At 43.5% G+C, this 25,992-nt stretch overlaps 1 protein-coding gene and 1 long non-coding RNA gene across 2 annotated transcripts; both read left to right on the forward strand.

The window, feature by feature from the left end:
• The first annotated feature begins 1,298 nt into the window (after positions 1–1,298).
• LOC142852290 (liver carboxylesterase 1-like) lies at positions 1,299–14,585 on the forward strand. The gene is made up of 6 exons (XM_075976923.1): positions 1,299–1,447; positions 2,923–3,003; positions 3,266–3,413; positions 3,841–3,972; positions 4,857–4,929; positions 14,564–14,585. Exons 1-6 carry the CDS (start codon positions 1,403–1,405, stop codon positions 14,568–14,570), a joined length of 486 nt encoding a protein of 161 aa, XP_075833038.1. The 5' UTR covers positions 1,299–1,402; the 3' UTR covers positions 14,571–14,585.
• Positions 14,586–14,873: 288 nt separating this feature from the next.
• On the forward strand, positions 14,874–25,019 carry LOC142852291 (uncharacterized). The gene is made up of 2 exons (XR_012910949.1): positions 14,874–15,685; positions 21,159–25,019. It is a non-coding gene; the product is annotated as an uncharacterized LOC142852291 (long non-coding RNA).
• The last annotated feature ends 973 nt before the right edge of the window (positions 25,020–25,992 follow it).

Genomic DNA, 25,992 nt, shown 5'->3' on the forward strand with positions numbered 1-25,992 from the left:
TTCTCTATATATTTTGGAGATCAGACCTTTGTCTGTTGCGGGGTTGGTGAAGATCTTCTCCCAGTCAGTAGGTTGCCTTTTTGTCTTAGTGACAGTGTCTTTGCTTTACAGAAGCTTCTCAGTTTTAGTAGGTCCCATTTAGGTCCCACTAGATTCCCCATTCTTGTTTACATCTCATTCTTCCAAAATGGCACTGATGGGAGGAGGCTCCGTTCGAACATTCCACTGCCTATGGCATCTCCATTTCAGTTTTGGAATGTGTGACCAGGAGAAAAAAAGATGTTATGTGTTCAGATTTAAGAGAAATGAAACTGGCAGGTGGTGGGAGCCTTAGTTAACAGCACAGCATATCCTGAAGAGGAAGGAAATGTATCTGTTTGTTTTGCTGTGGGGAAGAACTGCTCTGTGTGCAGTGTGGTAAAGCTGGGCGGGATGGAAAGGCACGGGATCTGGTTAACTATTTCTTTGTTCTGAAGGTTTGGTTTTTCTTTCTTTTTCCTCCCTGCCTTCTTTACCTCTTTTTGGAGATGATGTCTCCGTCTCTAGCCTGGGCTAATCTGGATTTCAGAATGTAGCTCAGGCTCACTTCAAAATCGTAGCGATCCTCCTGCCACAGGCTCCTGAATGTTAGAATTTCAGGCATGGGCCACTAAGCCCAGCTCATGATGATGAATTCTTTTAAAAAAACATGATGGAAAGCATGCTTGTGAGACTGAAACCAAAAGGAATTTACAGTTGAGTTACTCAGATCAGAAAAATGTTAAACCTTTCCTCGCCATTGTACTTTATAAATGCTGCATGCATTAATAACCTAAACAGCATAATGCATTTACATACAGGAACTCCCACACAAATAAGAACTAATGGAAACTTTGTAACCAGAGGCTCCTAGGGTTTGAGAATTCCAACTCTAGATTTCTCTTTGGAGCAGTGACACAGTATTTGCTAATTTTATATTTACTGCAACTTTGAAGACATAGTTACTATGAAGAGCAATATCGCCATAATTGTGTAATATCTATATGTATACGTATGTATTTATGTGTAAATAAACGTCAATTATTCTCATATCAAGTATATTTTAATTTAAATGAAGATGCTATGCACACCCCTCTGCATCATTATTGCTAGCTCCCACTTGGAACTCTGTCCTCGTGTCTCAGCCCCCTTGTCAGGACTCCAAGTCTCTGCGACTATGGCTCATAGCTGCCAGAGTCTGGGTACTGGCCTTGCATTCACAAAGGTAGGAACGTAAGCATTCTCTGGGAAGAAACAATCACAGATATTGCATTGTTTTCTCCCCCAGAACTGCCCCTTCCTGCCGACTGCAGTTGATGGAGTGTTCCTGCCGAAGACTCCAGAAGAGATCCTGACTGAGAAGAGCTTCAGCACTGTCCCCTACATGGTGGGCATCAACAAACAAGAGTTTGGTTGGCTTCTTCCACTGGTAAGAAAGTACAGACGTCATGCGGACACACTCTTCCACCCTAAGTCATTCAAGGCTTCTGTCTTTACTACCTCTTTTTGGAGTCCAGCGAGGTTGAACTGATTGTCCTGAGTAGACATTGCCACATAAATCTTCTCCAGGATGGTTCAAATGTCTCCTGGAGGGTTCAGGCCTCAAAGACCTCGTCATGTATCTCATGAATACTCTGTCTTCCTATTAAAGAGTCCTGAATTGACCCATAGAGATACTAATTGTGCCTCTCTCAGAAGGATGTCAGATATGGGAAGGAGCTAGAAGTTCAGGAGAGCTGGGCCTGGCATAACTGTTTCCAATTTGCATGTGGAGTTCCAGGTCCTGTGGATCTCCACACGTGACCTAAGGCCCCTCGGTGGACAGCTAAGCCAGATGCTAGCTAAAGCAATAGGATAGGCTTTATGCAGTAACTTGACTGCAGTAAGTTAAACAATCAATCATGACTGGAACTCACATCTCTGACACTAAAGATATAGATGACTCCAGGATGAGCTGAGAACAAAGAGGGCACTGCAGTTGAGTCCAATGGCTACACCCAGGCTTTGTGAACTAACAGTCACCTGCAGGACAACTGTCAGCCTTCTTCATGATAGGACGCAGGATTGTGAAGTGCAGTGCTCATGGAATTCAAATACCTTTCCATGGAGACTGGCAGTCTGGCCAAGACTTGTCTCCCCCAATATGTTATTCAAACATGTTTTGAGTTATTTTTTTTGTTTAGAGATTACTTTCACATCCTTGAGAAAATATTTTGAGTCTAGGAGTCATATCCCAAGCAGGAAAATGGTCGACAATTGAAGCTTTTTAGAATGACTGCATCTGAAAGCATCACATTTTCTCAGGCAGGCGTTGTAGGAGGTTCTGCTTATTCCAGGGTGTTCCTTTGGCTGCTGTGCTACTTGGCCATGTGATAGTCCTGTCTCTGAGTGTAGAGGTTCGGATATGACCAGAGCATGTGTAGAGTTCTGCAACTCGCACTGCAGGAGGATTTCAGAGGTCACCAAGAACACAAGCATTATGACTGATATTGGTTTCCTCTGTCACCTGAGTCTGAGGGATGTGTGTTCTATGGCCTCTGTCCCTGAGCTCTCTGCTTCTGTATACATCACCGTTGTTTAAATTTTTTCTCATCAATTGGAGGACCAGCATACGCCATAGATTAACATGTCACATAAACACACACACACATACACACACACACACCACACGCACATGCGCACAGGCACGCACATGTTTTTGTGCACGTGCTTTAGTATGATTTGAGCTTCTAGATGTAAGTCCTTTTGTCTCACGGATTTTTTTTTTTAACTCTTGGAAGATCTATGTTCATTGAGACCCAACAAAGAAATTTCATGCTTTTAATTGAGTTCATTGGCTTTCTTACTGGGTTCTTTCTGTTAATTCTTGAAGATTCTCAAGTGCTCAATATTTTTTTTCAACAGATTATGGGATATCCACTCTCTTTAGGCAAACTGGACCAGAAGACAGCCACATCTCTTCTGAGGAAATCGAGTCCCTTTCTCGTAAGAGACTGATGGGGGATTGTGAGAATTGACGAAGGAAGCACAAAGGGCTGGGGGATCATCTCAAAGAACAGAAACACCAGTGGCACACACATATGTAGGCTTGGGGTTCTGTCTCATTTTCATGCCTTTAACCCTTCATCAACCTAGCAGAGACTAAAGGGTTAAAAAAGGTTCTTGATCAACAAAGAAGTATAAACTGGCCAAAGAAGTCACATTGCTTACCATTTAGGACAGAGGTTACTTCCTTGATCCATTTCAGAATGTCCCCGAGGATGTGATTCCTGCAGTCATTAAGGAATACTTAGGAGGGGGAGAAGACCTTGTCCAAAACAGAGACCGGTTTGTAGACTTGATCAGAGATGTGTTATGTGCCGTGCCATCTGTCATTGTGGCTCGTCATCACAGAGGTGAGACCCGGGGATTGTGTTGCAGAGGGTCGCTAGCATCAGTATTAGTTTCTGACCCATTTATCTCCGAGCATGGAGAGATGCGGACACTGCTGAGAGTTAGGCCCTAAGCCTGGTTCTACATGATCGGGGATGTGTACTGTCCTGCTGTATTAACTGCTAGTAAGTAGCTCATGCTGAGAAAGAGACCCAAATGAATGCAGTTAATTCAGAAGGTGATTTTGGAAAGCAGCAGTCAGGAGATGAGGAGGTGACCCAGGAAGATCAGGACGCTTATGGTGCCACACTGCCACACATGTGGTCAGCAGAGATGGTAGAAGTGGAGAGTGCCAGGGAACAGTGAGGAGCTGCTTTTGGAGCTGGAAACCTTGAGACCATCCAGATTTATGCCTCCACATGAATTGAACATGGATCGGTGTCTTCTCAGATGCTGGAGCCCCCGTCTACATGTATGAATTTCAGTATCGCCCAAGCTTCTCATCGGATCTGAAACCTGAGAATGTGACGGGTGACCATGGGGATGAACTCTTCTCAGTATTTGGTGCCCCATTTACAAAAGGTAATAGTTCCTTCTTAGTTATGAGCCTGGAATTAGAAGGCCTGAGCTCCAGTCTTTTTTGGGTATCCTTGGGAGACTTTCTCCTCTTTGATCTTAATTTCATGGTTCAACAGAATGGAGCTGAGGTAGCTTGAGCAGTCCCTAGTCTTTCCCTGCCCAATGGGCATGTAAGAGGGCTGTGCTTGTGTCTCCAGTATACAGTCTCTTAGAATCCTGACCTGTAACTTCACCTGCAGGGCATTGCTTGAAAGAGAGAGTGCCAGTAGTTTCCTACTCATAGGGGTATGGGGAGGGCTGGAATTGGCATTAACTTTGAGTTAGGCATAAACTATTTCTCCATATGTCACTATTTATTTAAAACTCACATATTTTTAGCTTATGCACTATTTGAATATTTTCACAAATGTCTACCATACCTTAACTCTCAGCAGTTGCATGTGACTCATGACCTCTCTCATGGCACACCAGTGTCTCCATGGCACACCAGTGTCTCCAAGCTGAATTACTCATGAGGATCTTCACATTTCTCATGTATTTCAGACTATTAAAGTTGTGTGTGTGTGTGTGTGAGAGAGAGATGTCTTAAAGAAAGACCCAACAGTCAATAGCAGTCCTACAAGTAGAGAAAGCCTGCTGGCATCTCATTCTCATGGCAAAATCTGAAGATGCAGCCTAGAAAGCAAAAGCATCCAGCTTACTAACGAACCACCTGCTCATTGCTGAATGTGTGAAATTGGTCAGGATTTTATTCACATGCAGATTTTCACCCAGTTGATATGGAATAAGAGTACAGAACCCACCACGGTAAAGGCTTGCACGGCAGAGATGCTGTTGACCTATGGACCAGGAGGTGCAACTAAAGGCTTTTCTCCTCTTCCTCACAGGTGGTGCCTCAAGTGAAGAGATCAACGTCAGCAAGACGGTGATGAAGTTTTGGGGCAATTTTGCTTGGACTGGGTGAGACTGGTGGACAGGGTTAGTGGGAGAAGTAGGATGTTATGGGGAGAGGAATGGGGGAAGAGGTGGATTTTAAAGTTTGAGTGGACAAAGGCCTGAGCATATATGACCATAGTACTTTGACAATGAGAGTTCTCTAAGAGTGGTCAGGCTGTCCAAGTAGATGGAGCGCTCCTCATCCCCAGAGCGGTAAGTCCCATGGCAGGAATATATATCCATACACCGAAGATCCATCCAATTTAGAGAGAAACAAGGGAACCACATAGCAGATTTGAGTAACTTTGATTTTGATTCCAACCCCAATGAGAAGACATTTTCTGCATGGCCAGAATACGATAAGAACGAAGGATGCATGAAGATTGGTGCAACCACTCAGGCAGCCCAAGGGCTGAAGGATAAGGAAGTGGCATTTTGGACTAAAGTCTGGTCCAAGGAGGAAGTGGAGAAGCTCCTCTAGGAAAAAAATTGAACTTTCAAAAGTGGGAAGCCCAGCTAGCTTTGGGGGGAGGGCAATGCAGCAAAGGCAGAGTTAGACCATGTGGTGTTTATAGATGAAAAGGCTTCTTATTGTGGGGACTTCAGAACTGTGTGTGCTGGGACATGGGAAGGCAATAAAGATGGGATGCCTATCTCATGGCCCCAATTCGCAGAAAACTCTAGCTCTTTTAGAGCCCAAACCACTGTCTGTGTCATGGCTTTGGCTCCAAATGAAGGTACCCTTGTCTGGCAGAGGAGGATGAAGGAACTGAAAAGTGAAAATGATAAAAACCATCGCAGGAAGACAACACCATGGGGGTGGGGGTGAAGGAAGAGTTTTCCTGAAATATAGAGGTAGGCAGGGACTTGGGAGGAGCTAATTGTGAGTATTAACTAGCTCACCCTCCCTCTCCAGATGGAAACACTCTCCTGCACGTTTGGAGAGTGACTAGACGCTATAGTTTACTAAAGTGCTAAAAGCTGCACACGAGCTACACCAAGGGTATAGAATTCCTGGAAACCAAAGACCCAAGGAGGAGATTCCATCCATCACAGATTCTTCACCATGAGGGGCTGGCAGGTATCCATGATTAACTGGGGACAGTAGAATGACCGAATAAAGATTGTCCCTTGGGTTCAGGTTCAAAACACTTCACAGTGATTAGAGAGACGATCTGGCAATTAGCAGCACTTGTTGCTCCTCCAGAGGACCTGGGCTCAATTCCCAGAACCCACATAGTGGCTCACAACCATCTATAATTGCAGTTTCAAGGGTTCTGATGCCTTTTTATGACCTTGTGAAAACCAGGCATGTACCTGGCACACAGGCATAAATGTAGGTCAAACTCTCATAACATATACAACAAGCAGACACACAAACATGGCAGATCACATAGGAACAAATCCCATGGCAATTGGAGGGAAAATAGCAAGGTGATCTCCCCTTTGGTTCTGGTGAAGACTTATTAAGAACACAAAAAGGAAAATGGTGACAATTCACACTCTTAGCAGGGGAGGGGAAGCTGTCATGGTTGGAGATCACCATAGATCTTTAAGTGTTGATGTCTTAGGGCTTCTACTGCTGTGATTAAACATCATGATCAAAAGAAACTTGGGGAGGAAAGGGTTTATTTTATCTTATAGTTTTACATTACAGTTCATCACTGAGGGAAGTCAGGGCAGGAACTCAAGGCAGGGAGAGATGGGGAGGCAGGAGCTGGTGCAGAGGCCATGGAGGAGCGCTGCTACTGGCTTGCTCCTTGTAGTTTGCTCAGTCTGTTTTCTTATAAAGCACAGGACAACCTTCCTGGGGTGGTACCACCCACATGGAATGAGCTCAGCCGTATCAATTACTAATTAAGAAACATTCAGCAGAGCTTTTTGCAGGACAATCTTATGAAGGCTTTTTCTCGGTTAAGATTCTCTCTTCCCAGATATGACTAGTTTGTATCAAGCTGCCAAAAATAAACCACAAAAACCAAAAAATAAAACCAAACAAACAAACAAAATACAACCAACACAGCTGAGAAACACAGAATCATTGAGAAGTCTCCATCTCGAAGACTGAGGAACACAGAGTCCTCCTAAAATTGAGACTAGACCTGAATGAGAGAAATCACTTCTGGGTGCCACTCCTGAGTCAGTAGACATGAACTGTTAAGTACTAGAAACTGACTGGGTAGAGAAAGCAACTCACCTTGGAGGGAGGTAGAAACAGCAGGCAAAATACAGAACAAATATAGCATCAAAGATACAAGGTAATACTTTGCACTTTTAGAAAATTTTTAAAACAATAGCTAATGGACATTGTTATATTGTTTGAAGAGATAACAAGATCAAAACTGGATACGGGATACCCAGGGTGAGCAATAAAGGTTTTCTCTCCTTCTACGTAAGAAGGAAAATGTACAAGTGTAAGTCTTGCATATTACATGTCCAGAAATCCAGCATATTATTGCTAATGGCAAAGTCTGATGTCAACTTGGGCACTAAGGTGTCCTTTTGGCTGCAGGTGCCTCTGTGTGCCTTGTTGGATGAATGTGAAGAAATGGGTCCCTAGGTGTCCCTGTGTGAACAGGGCACCACTCAGTTCTCTTTTCAAAATAAAGAGTTTCAGATTTGTTAAAAATTTTAACACCCTTCACACCCTTGAGCCTATGCTGGGTGGTATCCAGTCATTGCCTTGGATGCTCTAAAGCCATCTTTCTTATTGTCCCCATGCAAACTACTTTATTTTAGATGATTTATTTCTCTGTGTATGCGTGTTGTTATCTCTGGAGACCAGAAGTGGGCATCAGATCCCCTGGAGATGGAGTTAAAGGCCTTTGTGAGCTGCTAGTTGTGGGCACTACAAACAGCTGTGGTCTTCTGGAAGAGCAGTCAGTGTTCTTAACTCCTGAGCCTTCTGCCCACTCTGCTTGGCTTCTTTTCATTCTTCAGCAGGAACATTTCATTGGTTCCAATATCAAATTGGCTTTTCTGATCTTCTGAATATTCTTTGCTTCCAGTTTTCATTGCATACCTGGGTAAAAAGAGCTGGCAATCACAGCACCATAGTCCAAATACTGCTCTACCATGAACTTGCTTCTGCTAAGTTATTCTAGCATCTTTAAACTTAGTCTCAAAACAAACCCCAGAGCCTATAGCTACATCTTTTCCAAATTCTTTCTGCAAACTAGTTCCAGAGATTTCTGGACCCCATGCTTAAGAATAGTCATGGCAACAACCCCGCAGCCCAGTATCTATTTTAGTCACAATTCATGTCATTGTGACACACAGTCAAGAGAAGGTGAAGGACTCATTTTGGCTCAGTGTCATTTCATCATGATGGCAAGGGCATGGTGGAGCTGGACACTGAAGGAGAAGATGCCTGTTCCAGGGGGTTCTCTGCTCTTTCTCCTTTATTCCTTCTGGGCTTCCAGCCTATCAGATGATGCTGCCCACTGCTGCCCACTGTGCCCCCGTGTCTGTGCTCTGTGTGCTGGCACCCAGTTCGCGAGCTTCAGGCAAGGGAGCTGGAGGTTAAAATACACAAACACACACAGACAGAGAGACAATGACACGGGTCATCCTTGAATTCCCCAAGAATGCCCACTTTATTGTGTTCAGGGGCAGATTATATAGAGATAGCCATGCCCCAGGCAAACCCACCAGAAACCACTCTCCTGCCATCAGGAACTCCTGAAGGTCTCGTGCTCAGAGCAGCTATAAGCACTCAGATCAGGGGATTACAAGAAATTCAGGATCTGGGGTCTCACTGCTCCCAACGGTCCACACTCAGGATAGACCTTCTGTCCTTACATGAGTCTCTCTGGAACGTTCCTAAAGACACACTGAGGTGGGCTTTTCTGTCTCCTAGCACTTCTTAAGCCAACCATGCTGACTATGAGCTGTAGCCGTCACAGGCCTGGGTAGCAGTCCTCTGCCAGATGAATAACAGAACTTTCCCCAATCTGTAGAATAGTTCCAGTATGGGTTTACTTTTACTATGTGTGCTCCCACTCAGGAAATCTTATCTGTCTCAATATCTTGGAGGGTTTCTCTCTCTCTCCATTTTCTAGCGCTTTCAGCTCTTATATCAAGGCTTTTATTTCATCTCAAATTGATTTTTCATAGGGTAAGAGAGGAATCTGCTACTCAGTTTTTGTGACGTCATTTATTGAAAAGGTTCTGTCTTCCAGCATTTAGGTTAAACCAAGTTGGCTATTTTAGGGTACTCTATTCAATGACATTTGCCTATATGTCCTTTTATGCAAATGCCATTTTTTTTAAAGCTATGGCTCCGTAATAAGTGTTTGAAAACAGGAATTGTGATGCCTCCAGTATTACCATTCTGCTGAAGAGTGTTTTGGTTATTCGGAGACTCTTTTGCTTCGTATGAACTTTAGGCTATTTCCCCCGTTTTATGAAGAAAGACAGTTGTATTTTGATGGGGATGTCATTGAAACTGTAGCTCCCTTCCTGTAGAATGGCCATTTTAATACACTCAGTTCTCGTTATCTATGAACACCTGAGGTTTTGGGGTCTTCTAGTATCTCCTTTAGCTTCGTTTCCTATGCTTAAAAATTTCAATCATTAAAGGCCTTCTATCTCTTTAGACTTCTTGTTAGTTATTTTATTTTGTTTTGTGAGGTTATCGTGAATGCTGTTGTTCCCTCATTTCTTCCTCAGAGTTTGTAGTGGCATTTCAATTGTATTTTAATAAATAAAGCCTGCCTGAAGTTCTGAGAGTAAAACGGCCCCACTAGTCAGCCTTACAGGCCAGGTTATGGTGTAATCCTAGTAACCACAATGCCTCGCACCTTTAATCTCAGTAACCACTCGAGTTGCCATAGAAACTGGGTGGTGCATGCCTTTAATCCCAGTGGTGCACACCTTTAATCCCAGCCCTAGAAAGAAATATAAAATGGGAGGAGACAGCTCTCAGACAGTCTCATTCTGAGATTCCTAGAGGGAGGATCGCCATTTTCAGACTGATGTCGAGGTAAGAACCAGTGGTTGGCTGTTTTGCTTTTCAGATCTTCAGGTTGAACTCCAGTTTCTGACCCTGAATTTTTATTAATTGTGCTTTAAGAGTTCATTATTGATATATAAGAAAGCTAATTTTTGCTGTTGACTTTACTTTGTGTCCTGAGTCTCTTAAAAGCATTGCCATTATAAGCTGATACAGACAAAATAGAATTATAAACACTTCCTCAGTCTCAAAACAAGTGGAGCAATAAGAAAAGACTGTAGAATAAATGAAGACGTGGGAATGTCCTCCCAACGTGGCCAAATCTGGCACAGATTACAGTTCTGTTGAACAATGGTGCTTCCTCCTCACCAACTAAGAGAGATTGCCAGACTGTCAGACAGGCTAAGACAGGAAGACTCAAGCAAATGCCCCATGAGGAGTCTGACTTTTTATTCTTTTTTCCCATTCCTTACATATTTTGTAAGGAATGTTTTGAATGAACAACAGGTTTAACACAACTGGAAACATTAAGGTGATCCCTCTTACCAGAGTCCTTTCAGCCGACTCTGAGAGTGTAGAGATAATCCAGAATCCAGAATCCTGAAGGCTAAGGCAAGAGGACCTCAGGCATATTCTGTAGAGAGGTTCCCTGTGAGTTCATTTTTACCTGCTGCTAGAACATTTGTCTATTGCTAGAACCTCTGGTTTTAGCCTGGGCCTCAGAGTGGCACCTGCCAGAGGTGGAGCCCCGAGTAGCCCCAGGGTGGCTGAGGACAAGAATCGGCAGGGGCAGGGTATAACCAAGGTCTCACGACATTGGTCAGTTTGGCTTTGGTTCAGCTCCTGGGCTGCCAACTGCTTAGCTTCCCGAGGTGTTTGCACAGGCGAGTCTGACTGCCTGAACTGTTCCCTGTTGCCTGCCTCAGTGCTGCCTCCTCAGAGGGCTGTCTCCAGAGCTGATCCCTATCAATCACACTTCTTAGCATATCTACCACAGATCCCTCTGCTCAGCGCACAGGGCGGCGACAGCTGGTATTGGAGTCCTCGCCATTAGGAAAAGGCTGCTCTTGCTGGTGGCTGGCTAAGTTTTCTTTGAGCAGTCAGATACTGCAGAAGTATTTGTTAATTTAAAGGGCCAGAGATGCAGAGATCTAAATGTGAAAGGAAGATTAAAACATGAGTGAGCTTGGAATTGGCACTAATGCGTTCTGACCTCAGGCCTAGGCTACAGCTTAGGGCAGAGGAACCTCAGCTGCTAAAGGGGCGTTTGGGAAGCCCGGCAAAGACCACTGCTCATTCCCCTAAAGGAAAATCATCCACATGGCCAAGAAGGGATGTCCAGAACGTTCTGGATACTTCTTCCATTTTTCAGCCTTTTTGGACATACCAGATACTCACACCAGTTACTCTCTATTGCTGTGGTCTCCACTGGGGCTTCAAGTTCCTGAACTGCAAACTCCTTGACTTACTTGCCATAGCTCTTTAGGCCTCTGGAATCTGTGTCTGTGCTCATTCCGGATTATTATAGCTTTGTTGTTCTTTCTACCTTCTCTCTGAGGTTGCCATTCCTCCCACAAAGACATCTGCCTACCTGCCGGCCTGGCTCCCTGATGCCCTCTTGTGGATCTTTGCTTATAGCTTTTTAACAAATTGTAAGCACAAGAAACAGAGGTTAAAAGAGAATGAAAAGCTACCCCACAGACACTCACACCGTTTGGAGTCTGCGTGAATACTAAGCCAATGAATATTGGCGGGGGATGAGTAGTATAGAATAAAGGAAAGGTCAGTTCACTAAGAATACACAGCAGAGCTTTGTATGTATGTGATGGCGAACATCATGCTTAGAGGATAAAGTTAAAATACGAGGCTTGTAATAACAAAATTACCTTTATCTTGTATAAACCGTGAGGAAGTTGCTCCGACTTTGAATATACCCTGTCAGCTGTCTCAAGATAGATCACTTTCTGGTGCAGTTTGGCTATTCTTAAAAAATTGTCGATTGTTGTGAAATACTTCATTTCCTCAACTATTCCTACAAGGTAATGGGAATGAATGTCTTTGGGTCCCCTTGGACTCCTGGCATGGGGGGGGGTGTCAATAAATCAGAAAGTCCCAGTGCTTGGGGGAGTCATGAGCAGATACCTAGTGCCTAGACTTCAGAGAGGAGCATTGAGTCCCTGAGGGCTTCCAGGCTGGGAGCTGGGGAACAGAGAGAACTGGGGCTTGGGGGAGCCACCAGCAGGTTTTCAGAAAAGCAGAATTTGCTGCCCCCACTGAGAGTCTAAAATTGGGAAGAAGAAAGACTATAAATAGACATACTGACAGTAGATAAGACATTGCCGCTATGTGTGTGCATCGGGCTGTCTACCTGGAGAGGGAAAAGACATACAGATGCGCTATTATGGTTGTTTAGAAATATATCAGTTGGGGTCTGAAGGAAGGCAGCAGTTCTCTGAGACAGGTTCCTTTGCCTTCTCTCAGTTAGTAGCCAAGACAAGTAGACTCTGATGTACCAAGTTGGGCTTTCCTTGGAGTAGGACCTCAAGTACATTGTAGGGTGCTGTGAGTAGCATATCCTTTCAGGCAGCCTGCTACTCTCTCGCCTGATAACATCAAAAAGATGGATCCCCTGACGCAATAGGTAACCGGGACACTTATTAGGGGCAGGTGAGAGAGAGGATAAATTCCACCCTGACACAATTTGCTGAGTGTGGAGTACAATCGACATTTTATAAGCTGTTAATACAAAATTACGCACTGTCCGGTTCCAGTCAGTTACCCTTGCCTGCTCTCTCCCAGATCTCCAAAAAGGCACCGCATCCATCCTTCACATCCACTTGAAGGACTTTTGGGACCATTTCTTTTTTAAAAAAGATCTATTTCTTTTCATCTTTTTTTGACTATTAAGTTTTTTTCTTGGAGTTCAAGGATGAGTTCACATACAAAACTAATTAATAAATGTGATATAAAATATTAACAAACTGAAGGAGAAAATTACATAAATAATATTTCTATAATTTATCTAAACGAAACAATGGGACACTATTTTAAGAAATAGAGAAGAACTTTTTAAATTAAATGACTGTAAGAAAGACAAGCCTGTGTCATCATACGTGAATTCTTATTTCAGAACAGACACTGAGCCAGTTGTGGTGATTTAAGCTCATCATCCTGGCACTGGGGAATTTGAGTGTTTGGAGCACAAATCATTTTGTATAAAAAAGCATTTTGCATAGCTTGGAACAATGTGAAGCTTGCAAGATGTGTTTAAGGGAGCCAGCCACAGGCGGCTCCAATATGAATCAAGCCCAAGGCAGATTCTAATATGTTAAGGAACAAACACCAAGGTAGCTCAGATATATCAATGAAACAACCCCAAGGTGGTGTTAACATGTTCATGAACTGGCCCTAAGCTGTGAACACAGATTGAGCAGAACTAATGTCCACTAGACAACACGGGAAGCTGGATCTTTGGATCCTGAAAATCAGGATCGCACTGCTGGGCTCCCAGTCATAGCATCTCACAAAGTGGCCTCAGTGGAGGCAGAGGCAGAATTTTAAAGACGTCCTAGTGTATAGCTGCTATATCATAATCTGTACACTGTGTCCTTAGTGTCAGGATCAGAGCCTAATCTCCCGTGAAGAGAATGGAATCAAATATTTGGGACTGGAGGTCAACTGAAGAGCGCTTAGCAGAATTGTACTAAACCTTGGGTCTAGTTCCCAGCACTGCAGAAAACCAGTTGTTGGGGCATCTTCACTTAATCTCAGCATTCAGGGGTAGAAACAGGCATCAGAAGTTCAAGGTCATCCTCATCTATATAGCAGTTTGGGTCACATAATAAACAGAAGTTCAAGGCCAGCCTGGTCTACATGAGACCCAGTATCCAAAATAAAGGAATCTTCCTCTATTATCCAATTCTGTTATATAACAGAACAGTGCTAAAAATTAAATTGATGCAATGAGCAATTTAAAAAATGCCAATCCATTGCATAACATGACACATGATATTGTAAAGTTTGTGAAGTATTTTCACCATCTAGCGTACCTAACATTTGAGTGGATCTTATTTGCAGCTACCCAGACTAAGATATTTTTTCTCTGGAATGCATTTGTTCCTCCTAAGGGCGCTCCCCAACTACTACTATTCAACACTTAAAAGCAGGAACTGGGGGTGCAGCTGGGGGCAGCCTTGCACCTATGAGGCTATATGTTAATCGCTCATCACTCTAAACGATCAATTGTTGAAATCCTATTCTGTGATTTGTCACCCACCGAACTGCCCGGGGCTCATAGTCCCTTTTTCCTTCCCTCCACCTCCCCAAGCGCTATACTTGCAGGAGTATTTTTTATCTATAGAATTATCACACTGCCTGTAACTACGTATATATGCAATATATGGTGAGATCATTTTGGATAATTTTCTGCTGCTAATTCCCTTTGTTGTCTTATGTTTGATCAATGCTATGGGCCTGAGTGCTCAGAGTTAAAGTCTTTATAGTTTTCAGATCTTGCAGTATAAATATTTTGGCATCATAAACGGCCTTACCATATCACTTTGATAAATCAGGACCACAGCATTTTAAGAATTTGAGAGGAGCCAGGAAAGGTCCCTAACATTTTAACAAAGCTGGGAGAATGCTAGCAACATAATATCTAATGAGACTGATTCCTAATATACCATGCTTTTCCTGTTATCCTAGTACCTGAACTGAGTCTAGCATAGAGAGCTTAATGGTGTTCAAGAAGTTTTCCTCCAGCCGCGCGGTGGTGGCGCATGTCTTTGCGGATCTCTGGGAGTTCGAGGCCAGCCTGGTCTAAAAGAGCTAGTTCCGGGACAGGCACCAAAGCTACAGAGAAACCCTGTCTCGAAAAACCAAAAAAAAAAAAAAGAAGAAGAAGAAGAAGAAGAAGAAGAAGAAGAAGAAGAAGAAGAAGAAGAAGAAGAAGAAGAAGAAGAAGAAGAAGAAGAAGAAGAAGAAGAAGAAGAAGAAGAAGAAGAAGAAGAAGAAGAAGAAGAAGAAGAAGAAGAAGAAGTTTTCCTCCCTTCCTGAACTGTAGAGCTTCATCCTCCTTTGATTTTTATAACAGTTCACTTGCCCGAGAGTCTGTGCGCATGCCCAGCACCGATCGCCACAGGGTGGGGGAGAAAGCTCCTGGTGCGTTTCTCCTCATGGCCGCCAGGGGTCAGCAGCGGCAGTGGGAGACCTGGGAAAGAGCTTAGGCGCCACAGCAGAGAACCCCGCCGAGCCTAACTTTAGAGAACACTGGGTTGTACCTGGTTGTCAGAGCGCAGCCGCAGACGCACTCAAGTCTCTCTAAAGGGACTTCTGGGATAACTGTCATTCTTCAGAGCTAACGGACTTCTTTCGGCCGCGGCTGCAGACCCCAGTCAGGGCACAGGCAGGTTGGAGGCACTGGATACTGGCTGGGCGCTATCGCTGCCTGAGTCTCAACAGCGGTGTGCAGCACCGGCGCGATCCCGCGTCCACCCCAAGGCTGCGGAGGAAGCAGTCTGAAGACTCCCAAGGTAGCTTAAGCCAGATCTCGGGGCAAGCGTTTGATTCTCTTTTTGCTTCCCTCTCTACTCCTTTGCGGTCTCCCACCCATCTCTTGCCCCCAGTTCCTCCGGTCCCTCTAAGGGCTAATGCCTCTGCCTTCTGGGCCAGACAGTACAATCTCAACCTCTCCAAGGAGATTTGCTGGTGACTGCGGGACAGAATTCGCCCTTCGAAAGCAAGCATGGAGCAGCCAGAGAATGTCCACCATGAGCGGTTTTAAAAACCACAAGGAGACCAAAGCTAAGCATGAAAGTCAAGGCAAAGGTAAGGATGGGAGCCGCTGCCTTGCTCCTCTGTGTGCCTGCTTGTTTTGTGTTCTTGGGGTTCAGTGTGGAACTTGGTGTCTTCACCAGCTGGAGGCGACCAGGGAAAGCCTGGGCTCCTGACTGAGGCACCGAATTGTGTCCTCCAAGCCGGTCCTAACTTGCTCAAACCCACTGGGCCAGGATACCAGGTAGCTTCCAAAGGCTTCCTGTCTCCAACATTGAGACTTCCGGCTGGAGTTTGTGTGACCTTTTTTCTTAGGTCTCTTCTGCTCTCCTGCCCAGTTCTTAGGTTCAGGAATTCAGTGACCCTGCCCTGCCCTGCCCTGCCCACTGAGGCCAGACTTTACCCACCACCCCACGTACTCACCACTGCCTGTGTCCTGCTAGTCCGGTGTCAACTTGACACACACAGTAGAATTATCTGAAGAGGGAGAAGATTCCTCCATACTATTCAGTTGTAAGACATTTTCTTAATTAGGAAAGGGTGGAGGAGGACCCAGCACTTTGTGGGCGATTATGTCTCTGGGCTGATTCTTGGGTTCTGTAAGAAAGCAGGATGAACAAGCCACGGAAGACAGCCAGTAAGCACCACAGCCTCTGTATCAGCTATTGCCTACAGGATCCTGCCCTGTTTGGTTCCCATCCCGACTGTCTTCCACAATAGACAGTAATATGGAAGTGGAAGCAAAATAAACCCTTTCCTCTCCAACTTGCTTCTTTTTAATTATTTGTTTTTTTTTTAAATGAAAACAAGCTATTTTTTTCACTTTACATACCAATCCCAGTTCCTACTCCCTCCCTTCCACCTTCCTTCACCCCCCCCCCCCCATCTACTTCTAAGAGATGGTAAGGCACATTGCTTTGGGGAAGGTCCAAGGCCCTCCTTACTATATCTAGACTGAGCAAGATAGTCATTCAAAGAGAATGGGTTCCCCCAAAGCCATCTCAAACAGTAAGAATAAATCCTGGTGCTGCTGCCAGTGACCCTGCAGTCTGTCTCAGCTATCCAACTGTAACCCACATTCAGAGGGACCTATGCTTGTTCCTTCCCAGTTTGGCTGGAGCTGGTGAGCTCCCATTAGCTCAGGTAGAGTGTTTCAGTGGGTGATCCCATCATGGTCTTGACCAGTTTGCTCCTAGTCTCACTCCTCCCACTCTTCAACTGGACTTTGGGGGCTCAGCCCAGTGCTCCACTGCAGGTCTCTGCCTGTTTCCATCAGTTGCTGAATGAAGGTTCTATGGTGACATTTAAGATATTCATCAATCTGACTACAGGGCAAGGCCAGTTCAGGAACCCTCTTCTCTATTGCTTAGGGTCTTAGCTGCGGTCATCCTTGTGAATTCCTGGGATTTATCTAGTGCTAGATGTCTTGCTAGCCCTATAATGGCTCCCTCACTCAAAATACCTCTTTCCCAGCCCTCATCTCTGTCTTTCCTCTATCTTGTCTATCCCAGTCCCTCGAATTCTCCTCCCCTTCCCCTTCTCCTCTCCTCTTCCTCTTCTGCCCTCACCCCTCTGCTCTCACTTTTGTCTGGCGATCCTGTCTGTCGCCCCTCTCCAAGTGGACCTATATATGTTTCTCTTAGGGTTCACCTTGCTACTTAGCTTCTCTAGGATCATGGATTATAGGCTCATTATCCTTTGCTTTACAGCTAGTATCTATTTATGAATGAGTTCATACCATGTTCATCTTTCTTGGCCTGGGTTACCTCACTCAGGATGTTTTTTCTACCATCCATTTGCATGCTAATTTCAAGATGTCATCATTTTTTTAAATCACTGAGAAGTACTCCATTAGGTAAATGTACCACATTTTTTTTTATTCATTCTTTGGTTGAGGGGCATCTAGGTTGTCTTCAGGTTCTGGCTATTACAAATAATGCTATTGTGAACATAGTTGAACACATATTCTTGTAGCATGATTGATCATCTTTTGGGTATACGCCCAAGAGTGGTATTGCTGAGTCCTGAGGTATGTTGATTCCCAGTTTTCTGAGAAACCGCCATACTGATTTCCAGAGTGGTTGTCCAAGTTTGCATTCCTACCAGCAATGGATGAGTGTTCCCCTTGCTCCACATCCTCTCCAACATAAGCTGTCATTGGTATTTTTGATCTTAGCCATTCTAATGAGTGTAAAATGGCATCTCAGAATTGTTTTGATTTGCATTACCCTGATGGCTAAGGATGTTGAACATTTTCTTAAGTGTCTTTCAGCCATTTGAGATTCTTCTGTTGAGAATTCTCTGTTTAATTCTGTACCCCCAGTTTTTAATTGGATTATTTGTAATTTTGATGTCTAATTTATTAAGTTCTTTCTATATTTTGAAGATCAGTCCTCTGTCTGATGTGGGGTTTGTGAATATTTTTTCCATTCAGTAAGCTGTCATTTTGTCTTATGACTGTGTCCTTTCCTTTACAGAAACTTCTCAGTTTCAAGAGGTCCCATGTATTTATTGTTGCTCTCAGTGTCTGTGCTACTGGTGTTATATTTAAAAAGTGGTTTGCTGTGCTCATGCACTGAAGGCTACTTCCCACTTTCTCTTCCATCAGTTTCAGTGTGGGTGGATTTATATTGAGGTCTTTAATCCATTTGGACTTGAGTTTTGTGCATAGGGATAGATATGGATCTATTTGCATCTTCTACATGTTGATATCCAGTCATGCCAGCACCATTTGTTGAAGATACTTACTTTTTTCCAATGTATAATTTTTGCTTCTGTAGCTCCCTTCAACCTCTTGGAGGAGTGTGCAGTGTCATCCTTGTAGGGCTCAGGATTTAGATTGTGATTTTGAAATAATCTATTCCTTTAATTCAAACTAGTTACATGATCTGCTGCTAAACAACAACAACAAAAAAAGACCACCCCTTCGGTCGCTGAAGGAAAAATCTTGGCTTTTTTGGACTCATTACATCTGTTCCCAATGAATACAATCATATGTGTGAATTCCAGGATGCTCGGGAAGGGGAAAAGATGATTCTGCACCATTTTCAATTTTCATTATAGCTGATTTTTTTCCCCTCACCTTCCAAACTAGAACCCAACACACTAGGGGCATTATTCTTTTTTTGTTACATCCATTTCCCTGATATCATTTGCATTTACTTTAGAATTTGTAGGGTAGTATTTTGTTCTGACAAGATAATTCAAGATTTCTGATTGTATCTCTTTGACTGCCTATAAAGGTTTTTAAGAACAAAACTCCCTGGGTCTTTCATCATTCTCTGGTTATGATGTATGATTTCACGTGTGCGGCCTTAACTGCGTTTAGATGCATGATTTACGTTGTATGGATTCTTGTTTGTCTCTGGGGTGTTTGTTCTTATCTCTGAAGCAGCAGTAAGCATGCGGTTCGTGTGGTGACATTCATGAGACATATTGGTTTAAACACACTTTCATTGTTCAGAATGGACAGCTATTGTTTACATCTCTCCTAGGAAGTGAGCACCATCCTAATCCCCATTCTCCTCTCCAGAAAATCCCATGGCCACTCTGTTACCTGAGATATTTCAATACCAGATGGAATATAAGGGAACACCAGTTGGAGATGATACAACTCCATGTCTGCCACTGGCTTAAGAGTGTAGTCAAAATGTTTATATTCCTACCATGGTCATGGAATCGGCTTTACTGTTTCCATGTATTCTGGGATGGAAAAGGTCAACTATTTCCATCAGGAGAAAAAGTTTACAGTGATAGGGACATCAAACATTTATTTTTGACCAACCTGGTCATTTATATGATGTACAGGGAGGCCTCGTGACAGATATATAATTGTATAATTAACTCTAACATCTCCTTTGATAAAGGGTCCATCTCCTTTGGTGAGTGATGGTGTTTGCAGGTTCCTCATCAAGTAGATGGGGGAAAGAATGCTCACCCACTGAGATTTCACTCCATGACAAAAAAGAATAAAAACCTAAAGTCATCAAATTATCTCTACTTGTTTTTTTTTTAAATTTTTCTTCCTTCTTGTTAAGATCATTTCCAAGGGACCACTGTGCTCAGAGAGCAGCTTCACATGGTGACCTTTACTACCAAGAAAAACAGTGTTGTGAATGTGTACACACATTTTGCTTGCAATTTTTGTGAAAATAATTGTAGCCTGGGTTAACCAAGACACTGCTTCAGTCCCCATTGTGGATTCAGAGATAGTGCTATCAGATTTTTTTCTTTTGATCTTTCCCCTTTCTTCCTCCTCTTCCTTCTTTTCTTCATCCTCCCGTTGGTCTTCTTGGAGACAGGCAGGTCTGGAACTTTCTATAAATAAGGACTACTTTCAACTCCTGACCCTTCTTCCTTTGCCTCCCAGGTACTGAGATTACAGGTGTGCAGCATCACCTGTGACTTTATACCTAACACATCTAATGTTGTTCAGGCTGCCTAGTTTGTTTATATATATATATATACCGTTTCTTGTCAGTTAGTTTTGATCGATGATCGTGTGATGACATTGTTATTTCTGGACCCAGAGTTAATTTCTAATTTATTGACAATCTATGTGTGCTAGTCTGTTGACATCTCATGGGCAGGGATGGGGCACAGTGTTTAATTAAGCACAGGCATTGGTGTTAGCTCTCTGGCCTTGCAGTACCTAAAGCTGCCAGAAGAGATCACTGGATCTTCAGGAACTTGAGTTACAGATGGGGCCATGTGGGTGCTGGAGGAAAACAATCCCAGGTCTTCTGCAAGAACAATGAGTGCTCTTAACCAATGTGCCCTCTCTCTGCCTCCCTAAGCTGCTCATATGGTAGACTTTATTCTCGGTTATTATTATTTCATTCACATAAAAGGTATTAACTCAAAAAATGATTTTTTTTCTGAGACTTGGTGGTAATATTTGCTTGTGACTTTGTTTTAGATTTTCTTTATTTCCACTTATTAATGCTACATTGAAAATAAAACCATAGACCACTCCCTGAGTTCACCTTGTATTAAAGCTTTCTCATGATGTCAATCAAGTTACCCTGTTAATTCCATAGTGTTTGAGAAAGGACCTCACTCTGCAGCAGAGGCTGGCCTTGGACTTTCTCTGTGCAAACGTGGAGGGAAATCTGAATCTTCATGTCTCTACCTCCCTAGATTTGGGGATACAGCATGTACAACCACACCACCTAGTTTCACTGTTTATAAATTTTTTCCTTTAAAAATTAGTCTATAAATGAGCATTTCACTTATTGCCAAATTGCTTTTGATTCACTTAAAACCAATTTCATTTGAGACATCATTGTTTGTTCTTGGTTGCCCAGACATGAAAAAATCATACCATCTGCTTCCTAAACAGAGGCACATGCTGCTGGGAGAAGGTTATGGGTTGCTCTCTCGAAATATAATCTACATATTTACAGGTAAACATGCCACAATCGCTTTGATTCAGCTGCAGAGGAATCTCCTCTACTGTCATGCTGTGTTGTTTCCATTCCATAGGGTTCAGATCTATATCCCTTCTCACTTTGCTCTCATCCTGCAGGTATTGGAAAATCATCACCAGGATGTCTGGTCTCTTCTGTCCCATTGGGTCCCAGTAGACAATGGTCTTCTTTCGTAAGTCTACAACCGCCAAGGTCCAGTGGACGCCCAGATGTACTGGCACGAGGACAATGTTCTTTTCAAAGATGTTCACAGTTTGTGTCCACCGTTTTACTGCCCTGAATCCTCCACCCTTCAGTTTGTGTAAAAAAAATGTACCAAAGGTGTGAAGTGCTGGAAACCCTGGAGATTTGCTTCTTTCCATGAGAAGACTCATGTAAAAATTAATAATTTCATCATTGAGCCACTGGCCTTTCTGAAGAGTCTGCATGTCTCTTCGAGTAACGTTCAGCTTGAATGAACTACTTAAGATTTCGTCTTGTGGCCCTGGGCCTAGCGCACTGGCGATTTCTCTCTCCACGTCAGTTGTCACCTCAGGGAACTGATCTTGGTCTCTGCTCATCTCCTGTTCCTCCAATGCTTCCCCTTGGCCATTAACCTGGTTTTGTTGATGATGCCCCTGGTGACAGTATTTTTACAGATTTCAACCTGAGCTCCTCCCAGAGCATCAGAGTGGGGGTGGTGTCTCCTCTCATTTTTGAGGGTCTTTCCCACTCTCTTCAGAGTTTCACAATGTGACTCTGATGAATAGCCCTTTTCAGTAGTGAGGGATGTTTTCTGACAGGAGAGCTAGTTGATGGGGCTGGAAGGAAATGGTTTCCCCTTCACGAATGTGCTCTTCAGTGCAACACTTGACCTTCTTCAAGGGGTCTGCGAGTCTCCTGCCAGTGCTCAGAGGGCCAGTGTGCACATGGTCACCATGCTAAAGATGGTCTAAATTTCTGCACTCTATGTCATGGTATTTCTGCACATCTTCCTCCATTTTGCCATAAGAATGCTTGTGGCCCTTGCCACCACCCACAAACTTCACCTCAGTCACACCCTCTTCTTGCGGGCCTTTGTCACAGTGTTGTGTTTTTTGATGTAATGGACCCTGTTCCAGGTGATGCGATATGTCATCATATCCAGGTTTTGATCAATCAAGCTCTATTTCACTGTGTTCTTATATTTACCCTCTTTGGAGGCTCAGCTGGCTCCTTAGACTTTTCATCAGTTCCTCTCTCCTCCTGGCCTCTTCTCTTTCTCCATGTCCCAGGATGTTCCGGAGACACGGTACCAAGTTGCCTGTGCGGACGGCAGGTTGAAGAAGTGCTTGGCTTCCCATTGGTCAGGAATAGGCTCTCTGCCTGTTCTAGCATCATTAACTCAAAAATGTGTCCAACTTTAGTACTGGGGTGTTACTTAGTGATGTAATATGCCTTACATACACAAGATACAGGATTTAGTCATTGTACTTGTGTTCTCGAAAACTAACAAAAATATTTGGACTGCTATAGTTACTCTGAGTTAGTAAGCCGAAGGCACAAACATGGCGCTACAGCTATGCTGGGTCAGTTTCTGCAGGATCAGCATCAGGCATCAGAGAGTCATTAGGACAGAATCTCTGGGTGGCTCATACGGGCATTAGTGTTTAGAAATGACATCTTAATTATGAAGTGATGTATCTGAACATTAAACAGATTCTAAAGCAGTGGTTTTCAACCTTGTACTGCTCTGACCCATTAATACAGTTCTTCATGTTATGGTGACCCCAGCCATAAAATTATTTGCTAGCTACTTCATACTTGTAATTTTCTTACTGTCAGAAATTATAATGTAAACATCTGATATGTAGTATACCTGATATGCAACTCTCTGTGCAATGATCATCCATTGTCCCCCATGTATCAAGACTGACAGATTGATAATGGATAATCGAAACTGATTCTGCTATTGCTGATCAATATTAAGGTCACACATTTTAAAATGTCCCAGGACTTAATCCCTTCAGACTAACGGACACTGGCTAGGTGCGATCCCTTTGTGGGTCTCAACAGCGGTGTGCAGCACTGTCCCGATCCCACGTCCATCCCAAGGGTGAGGAGAAAACAGCCTGGGGACTCCCAAGGTCGTTCAAACCAGATCTTGGGGCCAGGGCTTGATTGTCTTTTTGCTTTTCTCTCTACTCCTCTGCTTATGAGGAAAAGATTCATTTTTAAGAATGGACCAGATGATAGGAGAAATTGTTTCCAGATGACAAGCCTGTCAATAAACAAATGCTTCCTCAGGAATGGTGCCACCTCCAGGGGTTAGATAACATTCAAGAGCAGGCAGATTCTAGGTAGTAGATTTACAGAAGTCAGGCCAGAATAATATGCATACATATATTCGCTTGTTCTTGTGGATACATTTTCTGATGGGTAGAGTGATTTCCCACCAAGTCTCCTTAGAATACAGCTAGGGAACATTTAAGTGAGCCAATGTCTAGGTCCGGACTACCCTTGCCCATAGGGTCAGATAACAAGCCAGCCTTTCTACCCAAGGTCACTGAAAGTATTTCTGCTGTTCTGGGGATCAATTGGAAATTACATTGTGTATCTCATCCCCAAAGTGCGGGATAAAGAGGATAAATGGCACCCTGAAGGAGACCTTAACTAAATTAAGCTTAGAGATTGGTGAAAGTTGGGTGGAGCTCCTTCCCATTGTCCTCCTTAGGCATCCCTGTACTCTTCATGAAAAAGGACTGACTTTATTTGAACTCATTTTTGGGGGGAGGTTTCCTCCTATCCACCTGTAGGATTGGAACTAGCTGTTGAAATTGTTAATCAATTACTTCAATGTGTGCCGGCTTTGCAGCAGTCTCAGGTTGTGTCCTCCTCACTTAAGGCTGCCTTCCAGAGTTCAATACTTCACCCACACTCCTTCTGGACAGGAGATAAGGTGTGGATCAAGAGACATAGCAGTGAGGATTTAAGATTTTGCTGAAAGGGATCCTGTCTGATCATACAGATAACCTCAGCTGCTGTCAAGGTAGATGACATCCACGCCCAGATACATCCCTCCCTAATAAAGGGCATCGCAGAGGGACAAGAAGGCCCAGTTACAGGGGAAGCCATCAATCCAGAGAGGTAGACCAATACAAAGGTCATCTAAAGAGAAGACTGACTCAGCTTTCATTCTATTTTATGTTAACGCGTATGTTATATGTAATTACGTCTGATTATGTTGCCTCCTTTATCCAAAGTGGAAAACCCTTCTACTCCCTCAGATGCCTATAGTCCTTTCAGTAGTTTAGGATTAGGAACAGCTGGAGCCACTCTCGCTGCAACCAGCACGGCATGGCTCACTCTAACTCCAGGACCTTAGGATGCCAGGAAACCCAGGATTTACTTGCATTGGAAAAGTCTACTGCAAAGTCAGAGGAACAGGTGGGCTCTTCAGCTGAGGTCGTCTTGGAACATGGTAGGACTCTTAACCTACTGCATACAGAATATGGAGGGTACTGCATGAACCACTCATAGAAACAGGAAAGACTGCATGGAGGCAGTCCAGGGATTCTGTTTTCATAATCAGGTTTCTCTTGGCTGGAATCTGTACTGTTAGCTGTCACAGGACCTCTAGCCCTCCTGTTCTGTATGATTACATTGGCCCTGCACCTTTAATGCCATAACTAGATATAAAAAAGAATGCTTAGGAGCCATTAACCTGAGGGTTGTTTGGTCACAATATGAACAGATATCCACTGCGAATCACAGAGTTGACAAAGTCCATAGTTCTGGAAAAGTCTCTAAATGTACCTACTTCCTATTTGCATTCTGTAGTTCCATATCTGGCTAACTGTACTTGTACCTGAAGTGTGTCAACCCAGAATATGTGTTTTGTGCTTAAAATCTCACCCTGAGAAAGACTGTGAGATCTACTGGAATCCTGACTACCCAGTGTGGTTGTCAGCCACCTAATAAAGACTTTCTATAGGATTGAACCTGTGTCTGAGTAGTCTTCTCTGGTGGATACATCACAACAATACAGAGTCTACATTAGATTCAAGTTTTTAGATGTGAAATTATCATTGTGTGTATGTGTATGTGTGTGTACATGTATGCATGCATGCGTCACAGCATGTGTTGGAGGAGTCCGGAGGACAACTTTCAGGAGTTGAGTCCCTTCATCCACCATGGAACTCAGCTTCATAGGGTTATCTGGCTAGCACTTTCGCCCTATCGGTCCTGCTCCACATAAACCTTTTCTCAAATAAAAAGTGGCGTATTCACTGAGTGGAGTACAGAACTTCAGCTAGAAAACACAACATTATGAAGGAATAAGGGTAGAATAAGACACACCTACAAGATTGGCATGGTCCAAGTTGTAATTACCTTTTTTTTCTGTCATTCCCTGTCTTGAACCATTTGTGTGGAAGATTTTCTGGCCCAGGTACTTCTCTTATATCTAAACATATTCATTATAAAAGTACAGGTGGGGTACTAAATAGATGGTTCAGTAGTTAGATATCCCAACTTTAATTCTTAGAACCCACCTGGTGTTCACGAATTCCAGGGTACCTGAGCCCTCTTCTGGCTGCTCTGGGAAGAAGGCAGGCATGTGGTACACAGATATACATACAGGCAAAACACCCATACATATAAAACGTTAAAGATATGTTAAAGTGGACAACAGCCTCTGCCTATTTTGTTATAATTTCCATGATTCAAAGAGACAAGAACAAAACACAAAACCTCGAGGTTCAAGAACAGGTGCTGCTGGTAAAGACTTTCTCCAAAGGTCTAAGTCTGAACACTACAGTCAACATAAAACTACTGTTTCTTCCAGTTCCTCTCTTTTGAGACAGTTTCACTGTGTAGCTCCCATGGCTACTCTTGGTTGTCAAGTCGACTGCATCTGAAAAGTCTAAAACTAAAGGTATGGGCACCCCTGAACATGCTTTCTCTTGATTGGGT

This window comes from Microtus pennsylvanicus, chromosome 6 (genome assembly GCF_037038515.1).
Source record: "Microtus pennsylvanicus isolate mMicPen1 chromosome 6, mMicPen1.hap1, whole genome shotgun sequence".
Lineage (NCBI taxonomy): Eukaryota > Metazoa > Chordata > Mammalia > Rodentia > Cricetidae > Microtus > Microtus pennsylvanicus.